Below are 12,250 nucleotides of genomic sequence, written 5' to 3' on the forward strand. Positions count from 1 at the left end.
GTTGTAAATAATGATCTATATATTCCCCGATTCTGGAACATAGTGAACCTATACCACTGACGATGGGTCTTCCTGGGGGGTGGACTGGATTTTTATGGACCTTAGGTAAACAGTACAATACAGGAAGCCTAGGGGCCTTGGGGCAGAGAAAATCTTTCTTTTCTATTTATAATATTGTTGTCATAACCTTTTGAGATTAGACTTTTCAAGGAGCGTTTATATGCAATTAGTGTATTCTTTGGTAACACTGAGTATGTATCTTTAGCGTCAAGAATTCTTTGAACTTCTATCATGTAGTCAGCGCAATGAAAGATATGAATGAGATGGATGACTTTACGGATGTTATCAGCAGCTTGTCGCCCCAGAACGAAGCCAACCTGATCTCGATGAATAAGTGATAGTTGATATTTATTAATTCGGGTGCTCAAAACCTTTCTCAGAATCTTCAAGTCCACATTTAACAGCGAGATCGGTCTAAAAGCTTGCGGTTCAAAGGCATCTTCAGACTTCTTAGGGATCATAGTAATATGCGCCTGAAGAGACTCCAAAGAAATCCGGGAACCCTGCTTCAAAGAATTGAAAAAGGCCGTCAAGTGAGGAACCAGAACGATGGCAAATGTTTTATAGTAGAGCCCAGAAAACCCATCTGGGCCTGGAGCCCTGGAGGCCTTCAAAGATTTTATGGCTTGGTAGAGTTCAGATTTGGAGATATCTACATTCAGGGTATCTTGGGCTGCAACAGATAAAGAGGGTAGGTGCAGCTCAGCGAAAAAACTATCAGCATGTTCAGCGACAAAGGTGTTCGGTTTTTGGTAAAGAGACAAAATATCCGCAAATCTATGTGCAATCTTCACAGGTTCCAAGGTAAGGGCACCGCTCCTCATTCGGAGTTGAACAGGTTTATGCGTGTGACCCAGGGGCATATTTATGTGGAAGCACCGCCCCCCCCTTTCCTGAGGAAGGGACACTTCCATGGGAAAGGGACAGGGGCTGCTGTGTCTTACCTGTGTCTGTGACTCAGTGTCCCGCGTCGATCCGGGTCCACAAGGCACTGCTAGAGGAGGGGCGCAGAGGGTGTCCGTCCGGTGTCTTCATCTTCCTGGATCTTGATCACGATGTGGGCGGGATGACAAGCTGCCCCTCGAATCTGACCACACCCCTGGGATCACTAGGTAGCCTATGGCAGCCTTTCCCTCCCTCTGCAAGCTCCGCCTCCTCGCAGGTGATTGGCCGCCAGATCTGTAGCTCAGAAAAGGCACAAAGGCGGCCAATTACAGGCGAGGAGGCGGAGCTTGGAGAGAAGGAGCTGAGCAGCAGCGCAAAGATTGAAGATTGAGTGAGGGAGCAGCTGGAGCCTGTGAAGAGGAGGAAAGCAATTGGAGAAGAAAGACAGCTGATGGGTAAGTGTCTGTGCCTGAAGGAGGGAGCCCGGGCTGGAGCAGGGGTCAGCACTGCGATGTAAGTATAATTGGTGTCAGTGGGAGTAATAGTGCCCCATCATTAGTGTCAGTGTGGGAGGAATAGTGCCCCCTCATTGGTGTCACTGACATTGGTGGCACTATTCCTCCCACTGACACCAATGATCGGGCATTATTCCTCCCACTGACACTAATGATGTGGCACTTCCTCCCACTGATACCAATGATGGGGAACTATTCCTCCCCCTGACACCAATGATGGGGCACTATTCCTCCCACTGACACCAATGATGGGGCACTATGCCTCCCACTGACACCAATGATGTGGCACGATTCATTCTTCCCACTGACACTAATGATGGAGTACTATTCCTAACGCTGGCACTAATGATGGGGCACTATTCCTTACACACTGACACTATTGATTGGGCACCATCATTGGTATCAGTGGGAGGACTAGTGTCCCATCATTCGTGTCAGTGTGAGGAATAGTGCCTCATCATTAGTGTCAGTGAGAGGAATTGTGCCCCATCATTGGTGTCAGTGGGAGGAATAGTGCCCCATTGTTGTCAGTGGGCGGAGCTCTAACAGGAAGAGGTGGAGCCTAAAGAGGAAGGGACAAGGTGAGACAAATTTAGATGCGGGGGGGGTGCCCGATTTTAGTCTTGCCTGGGGCAGCACAAAACCAAAATATACCACTGGTGCGACCTAGCGAATTAAGTTTCTTGGCCAACATTGGCCCCGGTTTATTGCCGCATGTATAAAACCTATGTCCGGCCCAACGTAAGGCCTTCTCAGCTTTTGTAGTGGAAAGTTTAGCAGCCACCAAGTTCAGCAGCCACCACATCTCGAGCTTTCCTATGGGCCGTAGTTGGGCAGGCTTTCGAAGTAGCGTCTACCGTGGCCAATCTAGAGGTCAATTCCAACCTCCTCTTTTCTCTGGCCCGTTTCCTGGACTTGGCAATCTGAATCAAGTGACCCCTAATGGTGGCATTGTGAGCCTCCCACAGAGAGACAGCCGAGGATACAGAACCCACATTGTCCATAAAACAGGATTGAATGTGCAAAACAACCTGGGAGCAAGAAACCTGAGTGGTGAGCAGGGATTCACAGAAAAGAGGGATGAGCCATAACAGAAAGACACAGCGAAAAAACCAATGGGTCATGATCAGACCAGGGTGAGGTCGAGATGACAATCTTTTGAATTAAAGATAAATGTCGGAAGGAAATGAAGATGTGATCTATTCTACAAAAGCTCAGGTGTGGAACCGAATATAAAGAGTAGAGGATGCATTTCCCACCAGACATCTACCAAACCATAAGCTTGCAGCGTATCACGCAATTTAGATTCCTGAGGTCGTGGCTAGGGGTCCCTCCCGTCGGGTAACGGCGATCAACAGAGGAGTTAAGAGCAACATTTGAATCACCCAGCAATAAGAGAATACCATGCTGATGGTGCGAGATCAACTTCAACAAGTGAGAAAAAAATTTGGCGCGTAATAACCCACCAGGGTCACCTGGAGGAGCAAATACCTGCCGGTGGGATCAGCTATTTCCAGGTTGCAAGTAAACAGCAGATTGCGTCTAAAAGCAATCACCACGCCCCTATGCTTCTCAAGGGCTGAAGCAGAGAAAAAGGTCGGATAATGGTGAGAGAGGTAGCACGGCGATTGAGAAAACCTTGTCTCCTGCAGACAGACTACGTCCATGTCTTGGGACTTAAGATGATGGAACACTTTAGAACACTTGGTCAGAGAATTAAAACCATGGATACTTTAAGAAAAAAATCTTCAAAGGTTTTAAAGCCATACTGAGTCAAGTGAATTCAGCTGCCAAAATACGCTACGAATAACAATCCAATCCTCAAATGCAACCGTACCCTGGGCTGCCACAAGATACAAGAGACAGAAGAAAATGTACACTCTAAGGTAGTGTAATGAAACCACAATCAGTGAAAATTGCGTCCCAACCGCAAGGACACACATAGGGGGTAGCTCTACCACCGGGCACATGGGTGCATCATAAACAACATAATACAAAAAGAACCTTCATGGGGAAGGGAAGAAAGGGGGAAGGGGAAGGAAAAGGAGGGAGAAAAGGGGAAGAGAAGGGAGGAGAAAAAAAAGGGGGGGGGGGGGAACATAACAGGCATAAAGACAACGTCAAGTACATTACCTTAAGAAATGCATAATATGACACCATAATATATAAAGAAAATGTAAACAGGTACACAGACATATCAGCATAATAGAGATGAGGCATTCCTGGGTCATTATTATATCGACCCCATTAGATCAGAAACCGACACCACCCATATAAGGCATAGGACCATGAGCCAGGAAGACTCCCGGTATATATAAAAAGGTACAATAACCCCCCCCAAAAAAAAAACAAGGAGCCGGCGGGAGCCGGGAATCCACATAAACAAAATCCTAGTATAGCAGTAAAATTAGCAGAAACAAAAAAAAAAAAACAAGGGGATAGGACACAGAGCTTACAAACATATTGCCTACCCCCCATCCCCCAAAAAAATTCAACTTAAAGTTGGACCGCGAGAAGCTGAGGATTACAACCAGTACAGACCAGTATTGCATAGAAGAAAATTTCAAAGTGTAAAATTAAAAACAAGCAACATACAAAACATACAAAAAGTTTACCCAACAAGGGCCAGTCAAGGTCTCCGCCCCATCAGAAAGGCAGAGAGTCATGGCAGTGGATCAAGCCATCTGAAAAGTGAAAAAGCTTACCCATCCAATCGTACTCAACCTGGATCAGAATGGGAGGATCCGGACAATGGAGGGGTACTAGGGAGGGAGCGTTTACGGCTGCCAACGTTCTCCCATATATGCCCCAGCTGAAATGAAGGAGGATGGGAACCGGAGGGCCGCACTGGGCTGTCGGAGGTATCCTGCGAGGGCAGAAAGAGTAGCGCCTCCAGGGTCGACTTGGCCTCTTCCGGATTGTGGACAACATGGTTCCGACCTTGATACGCGAACGTAAGCTTAAATGGTACTTGATGTGACGGTTCAAGAGGACTGATGTGAAGGGTTTCATCTGTCGACATTTCTGTATGGTGGATGGTGCCAGATCTGTGGACAGCTGGTACGGATGACCTTGAAAGCAAAGATCCTGCTTGTCTCGCGCAGAGAGAAGGAGCGATTCTTTCATACGGTAATAGGTGAATTTAATTATGATGTCCCTGGGAGGACCCGCAGACCTCCTCGGACCCAGGGCCTGATGAATGCAATTGAACCCCAGACGGTCTATCGGCATCGCCGGATCCAACCCTTGAGAAAGCGCAGTGGACGTGAGGTCAACAATGGCTTCGGGCAGGCTACGCAGGCGAAGATTACCTCGACGGGACCTATTCTCAAAATCTTCCAGACGCAAGAGAGCAGCGTCAAGCTCTCTTCTCAGATCTGAAAGGTCCTGTTCATGATTTTCGATCACCGTAGCCGCCGCGTCCATCTTACCTTTAAGAACATCAGTGCAGCTTCCCAATTCGCAAATTTCCTTGGTGAGATGAGTCGCTAGTCTGGAGGTGGCAGTGTGAAGCTCCTACTGCAGCATGGTCTTAAACCTTGCTAGGAGGTCTGCGTCCCTCAAAGGGGGCTGTGGGAGGTCTGCGTCCCACAAGGGGGGCTATGGGAGGTCTGTGGCCCGCAAGGAGGGCTGTGGGAGGTCTGCGGCCCACAAGGGGGGCTGTGGGAGGTCTTCAGGGATGTCAGGCAGGCTCTCCAGGTCTGAGAGGGTGTCCAGGCCGCCCAAGAGAAGTGGCCAAAGTCAAGGCTGGGGCTTCTGCCGGTGAGTAGGCTGCATCGCCGGACCGGCAATTGAGCGCTGGAGGCACGGGAGGCCGTGGAGTTCTTCCCCTTAGGTGGTGGGGGGGGTCAGCGGAGAGTGAGGGCAAGGGTGGGGGACAGAGCAGGCTCCCCGGAGTAAGGGAAGGAGTTGATGTGCCCGGCGGTGGAGGATCAGCAGGCAGCCATCATGGTGCGCTGCTCACGAGCGCCCCAAGTGTTATGTTTTCAAATCTCTAACATGCAGTACTATAGCAGTGTGAGCACATCAATTATCTAGAATTGCCGGAAATGAGCAACAGCAATAATAGACATAAAATACATCTTTAAAATATCTTGCGTTTTACTTACGAAAATCAGAGAAGTCTTTTACAGTGATTTTCTTAATCTTGTTAAACCGAGCATATAGGTAAGCAGTCTCTTTGGGTAAGGGAGGCACTTCTTCAATCTCTGTTTCTTCACAGTATACGGACCCACTTAAACATACGCAAGCCAAGCACGTAGGTAAATCTGAAATCAAGTAATCAGGATGCTTTCTAATTTCAAACAACAATCTTCCAAATATTAATATGTACCTGCAACCATCTTTTATCTTTGTAACTTTTTTCTAATCTGTGCCTCTTAGCAAGTTCTAAGACTATTTTATGCAGACCCCCCTCCAACTCTTATTTATATGTTCTGTAGTAAAAGAATAATTAAAACTCACTTTCAACTTTTAAAAACTGTATTAGATTTGATTAATGGACGAAATACTTTTTAGTTAATGGTATGGGAATGGTACTATGTATTGTTTCAAAGCCAGGGATTTCATACCAGAACCCTTATCTTTGAAGATTGTCTGTTATGGATTTTAAAAGGAAACTTCATGTAAAAAAAAATGTGTGGGGGGAGAGGGGGTATAAAGTTCATACTGGACCCTTCAGGTCTTATTTTGGATTTTAAGATAGCATCCGATGCAAAAAAAAAAATGTGGGTTCCCCAAAAATCTATAGCAAACCCTCATTCAAGCATGCATCCTGGATGGCCAGGAAAGGAGGGAACCATACCAGGTCACATAGTGAGAATGATATCTGAACCCCCTTTTTTAAAGGGGAATTCCAGATTCTGATAACCCCCCTGCTCACAGACCCTCACAACTACTGGGACAGGGTTGTGGGGAAGGGGCCCTTGTCCTCATGAACATCCTGCTAGCAAGATACCCTCCCCAAGTTGAGGGCACGTGGGTCCTGCACAGGGGGGAGATGAGCATATGCACAGCCAGGCTTCCATGCTTGGATGAACGTTTGCTACAGATTTTAGGGGGGGGGGACCTCATAGCATTTTAAGGTACTCCCTTTAAATCCATACCAAACCTGAAACCTGAACTTCCCACTTTCTGTGAGTACAGCCTATAATCTCTCTCTATGCAAAATATTTGTATGCATTTTATTTGGAAAACTTTCAATAAACATTAGTGAACAAAAAGCATATTTTTGTTCACTAATGTTTCAATAAACATTAGTGAACAAAAAGCAAAGGAACCTTGTACATATTTTACCCTCACTATTATTATTATTTTTGTAGCACCCTCCCAGATAGGTGCTAGGTCTATATAGTTAAATCTAGTTTGTATTTTGATAGTTAAAGTTAGTTGTCACACTGTAGACAGTGTGGATGTAATGGTTTCTAGAGTACAGGAGACCGGGAATTTGTCCTGGATGCCAGATACATTTCCCCAATATTTGTGGTGTGTTCTCATTAACTACTTGCCGCCCAGCCACTGTATAAAAACGGTGGCAGGGCGGCACGGCTGGGCAAAAGCACGTTTTAAAACGTGCTGTTTCAAAACAGGTAGGGGGCGCGCGCGAGGCGCGCCCCCTACCTTCACCACCGATCTCAGCCATGGATGTCAGTCGCCGGGTCACAGCCAGTTGTTATCAGCTGTGTCCCGGCGATTTGCGGCAATCAGTGACAGAGAGCAAGGCTGCAGTAGCTCTGCTTTCTGTCACTTCCCTGACAGTTCCTGACACGCAGACCAGGAGAAGTCCCGATCTGCCTGCTGTCTCCCTGCAGTACACACCCCCGCCCCCTAGCAAAACACTCCCCTCACACAGTTAACCCTTTCAGTGCAAAAAAAGTTAATCCTTTCCTTCCCAGTGCCATTAGTACAGTGTCAGTGGGTTTTTTTTGCACTGATCACTGTATTGGTGTCACTGGGGATGTCAGTGACCCCAAGTCAGTTCCCCCCCAGTTTCAGAATGTCCGCTGCAGTCCCGCAGTCCTGCCATAAGTCGCTGATCGCCGCCATAAGTCACTGATCGCCGCCATAAGTTGCTGATCGCCGCCATTATTAGTATAAAAAAAATTAAAAATCCTAGAATCTTTACCATCATTTGTAAATGCTATAACTTTAACGTAAACCAATTAATTTACACGTATTGGGTTTTTTTTATAGCAAAGACATGTCGCAAAATGCAAAATTTGATTTTTACATTTTTTTTTACTGGACATGTTTTATAGCAAAAAGTACAAAATATTGGGTTTTTTTCTCAAAATTGTCAGCCTTTTTATAGCGCAAAAAATAAAAACCGCACAGGTGATCAAATACCACCAAAAGAAAGCTCTATTTGTGTGAAAAAAATACGTAAATTTTGTTTGGGTGCAACGTTGCATGACCGTGCAGTTATCAGTTGAATTAGTGCAGCGCCGAGTAGCAAAAAGAAGCCTGGTCATTAAGGGGGGTAAATCCTAAGGAGGGCAAGTGGTTAAGGGAGACAATTGCAGAGACTACTAGGAATTTGGTCCCAAAGGGGTTAAGTCCCAGGTGAGGGAGGCTTAAATGGCTGCAGAGGGAAATCAGCAGGTGTGTCAGGGACGTGAATGGGAGAGAGACACACACAGGCTGTGTGGTAAGTCTCAGACAAGTTGAGACATGGGCTGTTGATCCCCCAATGTGGCCTGCCTGGCACCCTTACTATGGAGGATCCTAACTCCTGCATGGGACTGAAGATTAATGGTGAGCTTGTGGTTTAGCTTCTGGTTTTGGACTGATTATAGACTTTGGCTGAAGTAAGCTGTCTTTTTGTTTATCCGTGATCCAAATAAATGAACTGTTTTGCTTTCACCAAACTGGCTGGTGGTCATTCCAGAGCTACCCCATATTACACTAGGTAAAAGCATAACTTGCACACTGTAATCAATGTTGCTGTGTTCTGCTAGCTAGGTCTGTCAGCCTGATTGCTCCTTCTGCATCCAGAAAGCTTAAGAAGTTTCTGAACAATAGGTGTGGAGCTATGCAGATGGCAGCTTGAGTCCCACACAGCCCCAGCCTGTCTCAGGGAGGCTGACTCTGGAAGGCATGCTGGGTAACTGTATAAATTGAGTGAGCACACTGGGCTCTGTATCTTTCCTGTACAAGATTGTTCCAGCCTGGGAGAGGGCACATTGCCCTCCCAGGCAACTACTGCTATGCAGTCTCAGGTGAGCTTCTACTAAAGCTGACTGAAGGGCCGTCTACTGAAGATCTAGTCTGGTATCACAGAGGAAGGCATCCAGCTGCTCTTGGGCCTTCTGAGTACAAACACCCCTGAAGGATCTTAGAGATTGTGTCTACATAACCCCCTCTGATGCTAAAAAATGGACTCTGCTCAAGTTATTACTACTTCTGCCTTTAAAGCTGAAGTTTACTATTTGCTTCAAGCACGGACTTGGTCATAGCTTATCTGAAAGAATACCTAAAGTCCTCAACTGTACATAGTTTCTATTTTTAGACTATTACCCTAAGTCCCCATCCCTATCCAAGTTCTCAAAAACAAAACCACCCCTAGACTGGATATTGAAGAAACATGTGAATGAGCCCATATATACCTGGCTGCAGGGCAAAGCTTTTGGGGAAAACCTGGATAGTATTCCTGTGGCTCCTAGGGGAGTAGTGCAAACATTTTTTACAATGATTTATGTATAGAAAGAAATTTAGAAGCTACCTTTCACTCCTGTAACATCTGTGGAATCAGTGACACCTTTTTTTTCTTCATCACGTTTAAATCTTCCCTTTGAAATTATAAGTCCATTTTTCTGTTAAAGTAACACAAATATAAATTGTTAGACTGGCCAAACCAAGGAAAATACCTTTTAAAATTATATTAAAGGCAACTTGTCATACTTGTATACAGCACATATTACCTATTTATATATTACAATATACATTATTTCTGAGGAGTTAGAGCGGAAGTTTCACCTAGTCTTTTATAATGTTATACTCACCTGCTCTGTGCAGTGATTTTGCACAGAGCAACCCTAATCCTCCTCTTCTTGGGTCCTCTGCCAGCACTCCTGGCAGTTTGCTATGGGGCATCCAAGCAGGCTCGCTCCTGAGCCACTGCGCTGTGTCCATTTATGCACATAGCATGGCTCAGCCTTGTCCCCAGTCTCTCCTCATGGCTCACTAGCTGTGATTGGCAATAGCGGGAGCCAGTTGCTGCTGCCTCAGCCAATGAGGAGGAAGATTCCAGGGAGAGCAGCTGCTCTCGTGCACATCGCTGGATCCAGAGGGAGCTCAGGTAAGTATTAGGAGAGGCTGGCGGCTGCTGCACACAGCAGATTTTTTTTTTTTTACCTTCATGCATAAAGGTAAAAAAAAACCTTAACCTTTACAACCACTTTAATCTAGGACTCCCTAGTTTATGACGTCCTCCCAGAACGTGCGTGTCCGGTGATCACTGTGTCCTACAGACACAGCTGATAATGTGATGTGGTAAAAGGCCAATCACAGAGGCATTTTACCATGTGATCAGCTGTGTCCAATGCAACCTAGTAAATGCAGTTGCTGGTTATCGGCTGCACTTTGCTTACGCTGTCACAGCGTGAGGAAATTGCTGTCGATAACCGGCAATTGTCAGAACAGATTGGCACCCACAAGTGCCAAGCAGTGCCGCCTCACCTGCACATCAGTGAGAAAAATTACCTGTTTGCAAAATTTTATAATAGAAACAAAAACATTTTTCATTTTTTTGTTTATAGCACAAAAAATAAAACACCCAGTGGCAATTAAATACCACCAAAAGCAAGCTGTATTTGTGTGGAAAAAAAAGGTAAAAATTTCATATGGGTACAGTATTGCATGACAGCGCAATTGTCAAAGTGCAACAGCGCTGAACATTGGCCTGGGCACAAAGGAGGTATACTTGCCCAGTAGGCAAGTGGTTAATGCTCAGCAGAGCATCTGCTGAGCAAGTAAATGAGGTGCCAGCCCCAATGAGGGGAAAAAAACACTATCCCTTCAGGTTACCCACTCACACGGAAACACTTGGCTGCTCGGTACAAGCACATGCTGAGCAGCCAGTCAAGCTCCATTGTCCGCTCCATTAAAGGATATGTCTTTTGTTTTTTTTTAATGCACTTTTTTTCAGGTAAAAAAAACTGCATTTATTTTTAATAGGAGCCTGTAAAGCATTCTACCAGCGATCAGCAGACCACTGGTTCAATGCAGGATTTCAGCAGACTGTCAGTGTAATCTGTCTGTTCGTACACTGTACAGGAAGAATCAATGAACAGAGAGCTTCACAGTGCCGTAGTTCATTGAGCACTACAAGCCAACATTTGCAAAGAATGTTGGTACTCATAGTTGATTCATTTACAGAATTCTGTTAATGGATGAGGCAGCCATATTGTTGGAGCCCCGAACAGCTGCGCTCTTTTCAAAAAGTGCCAGCTTGTACGGGGAACTTCTCCCCGTACTGCTGTCACACATAGGGCTCAGATTGCTGAGTCACTGCAGAAGTGGGAATATGTTACACCCTAAAAATAGGTATAACATGTAACACGTGCCCGAAGGTTAACTTCTCCTTTATCCCTTTGGCTGCCAGAGCCGTTTTTGCATTGTTTGCATACGTTTAAAAATCATTTTAGGTCTGAAGATTACACAAAAACCCAAAACATTATATATTTTCTGAAAGCAGATGCCCTAGAGAATAAAATGGTGGTAGTTCCAATTTTTTTTTATGCCAAATGATACTACCGCAAAGGTCTAGAAAATCCAACATTTCAGTAAAAAAACACACTTAAGGTAATATTAGGGCGCAAAAATGCAAGAAATTACCCATTTTGTGGTAGCATATAAAAGATGAGGTTGCACTGAGTAAGTAGATACCCAATATGGCAAACCTTAAATTTGTGTGTGCTTGAGAAATGGCAACAAACGTTGGTACTCTATATTTTTTATAGGCAACACTTTTAAAGCCCCTTATAGGTCGTCAGTTTAGGGTTACAGAGGAGGTCTAGTGCTAGAATTACTGCTCTCATTCCAGCGTACATGGCGATGTGTATCGAAATTTACACTTTCATGGGTAGGCGCCCGACGTGTGTTTACGTTTGTATGTGCATATATGTTGAAGAACCTCAAAACTTTCAGGGAGGAAGGGGTTATGTGCTTGGGTGTAACTTTAATTTTTTTACAATTAAAAAATTTTTCTTAACTTGCGCCCCCCCCATCACATAGTGGACAAAGTCAGCTATGTGATTATATATTGGTGACAGGTTCTCTTTATTGAGACATGCAGGGTCTAAAAAAAACCCCAATGTCTCCTTTGGGCTCCATGTAATGCTGTGCATAATGCATTACATTCTTTCCTGCCCTTCATGGCCAGGAATCTGTCAATGGTGACCTGGAAGTGATGTCATACACAATCACTTCTGGGTTAGAACAAGAAGGGGAGGAGAGCATATGTCAACTCCTTACTCCCTACTGTCGGCACTTATAAAGATCCTGGGCCTGCAGATGGGAAAGCGGAGCTCAGGGTACATGCAGAGGAAGGTGGGCAGGCCTGCCTGCCATCTGCTTGGTAGCTACAGGGCAAAACAAGAGAAAAATCCACCTGCCCGGTGCCTGGAACTGTATGTCCCAGGTGTCAGGCGAAATATATCGTGCACCCCTGGTTTACAACCACTTTATCTCTGTAATTCTTGTACACTTGTATGTATCTTAAATGTATTTATGGACAGGAAAAAACTAAGATACAGTATGTTTTGTTCCATATCACACTGAGGTGAAATGCT

General features: G+C 45.3%; 1 protein-coding gene across 2 annotated transcripts in view; it reads right to left on the reverse strand.

Moving 5' to 3' along the window:
- Positions 1-12,250, reverse strand: part of OGN (osteoglycin) — a 250,037-nt gene that overhangs the window by 125,438 nt on the left and 112,349 nt on the right. Inside the window, exons 2-3 of one of the 2 annotated variants that reach the window (XM_089657139.1) lie at positions 9,181-9,271; positions 5,570-5,728 (exon numbers count right to left, since the gene is read on the reverse strand). In XM_089657139.1, the coding sequence (XP_089513265.1) occupies positions 5,570-5,728; positions 9,181-9,271 (250 nt within the window). The remainder of the gene's footprint in view (positions 1-5,569; positions 5,729-9,180; positions 9,272-12,250) is intronic. The other variant, XM_089657140.1, reaches the window with a different exon arrangement.

This window comes from Staurois parvus, unplaced genomic scaffold (genome assembly GCF_062004578.1).
Source record: "Staurois parvus isolate SC_StPar_1 unplaced genomic scaffold, SC_StPar_1.0 ptg000968l, whole genome shotgun sequence".
Classification (NCBI taxonomy): Eukaryota; Metazoa; Chordata; class Amphibia; order Anura; family Ranidae; genus Staurois; species Staurois parvus.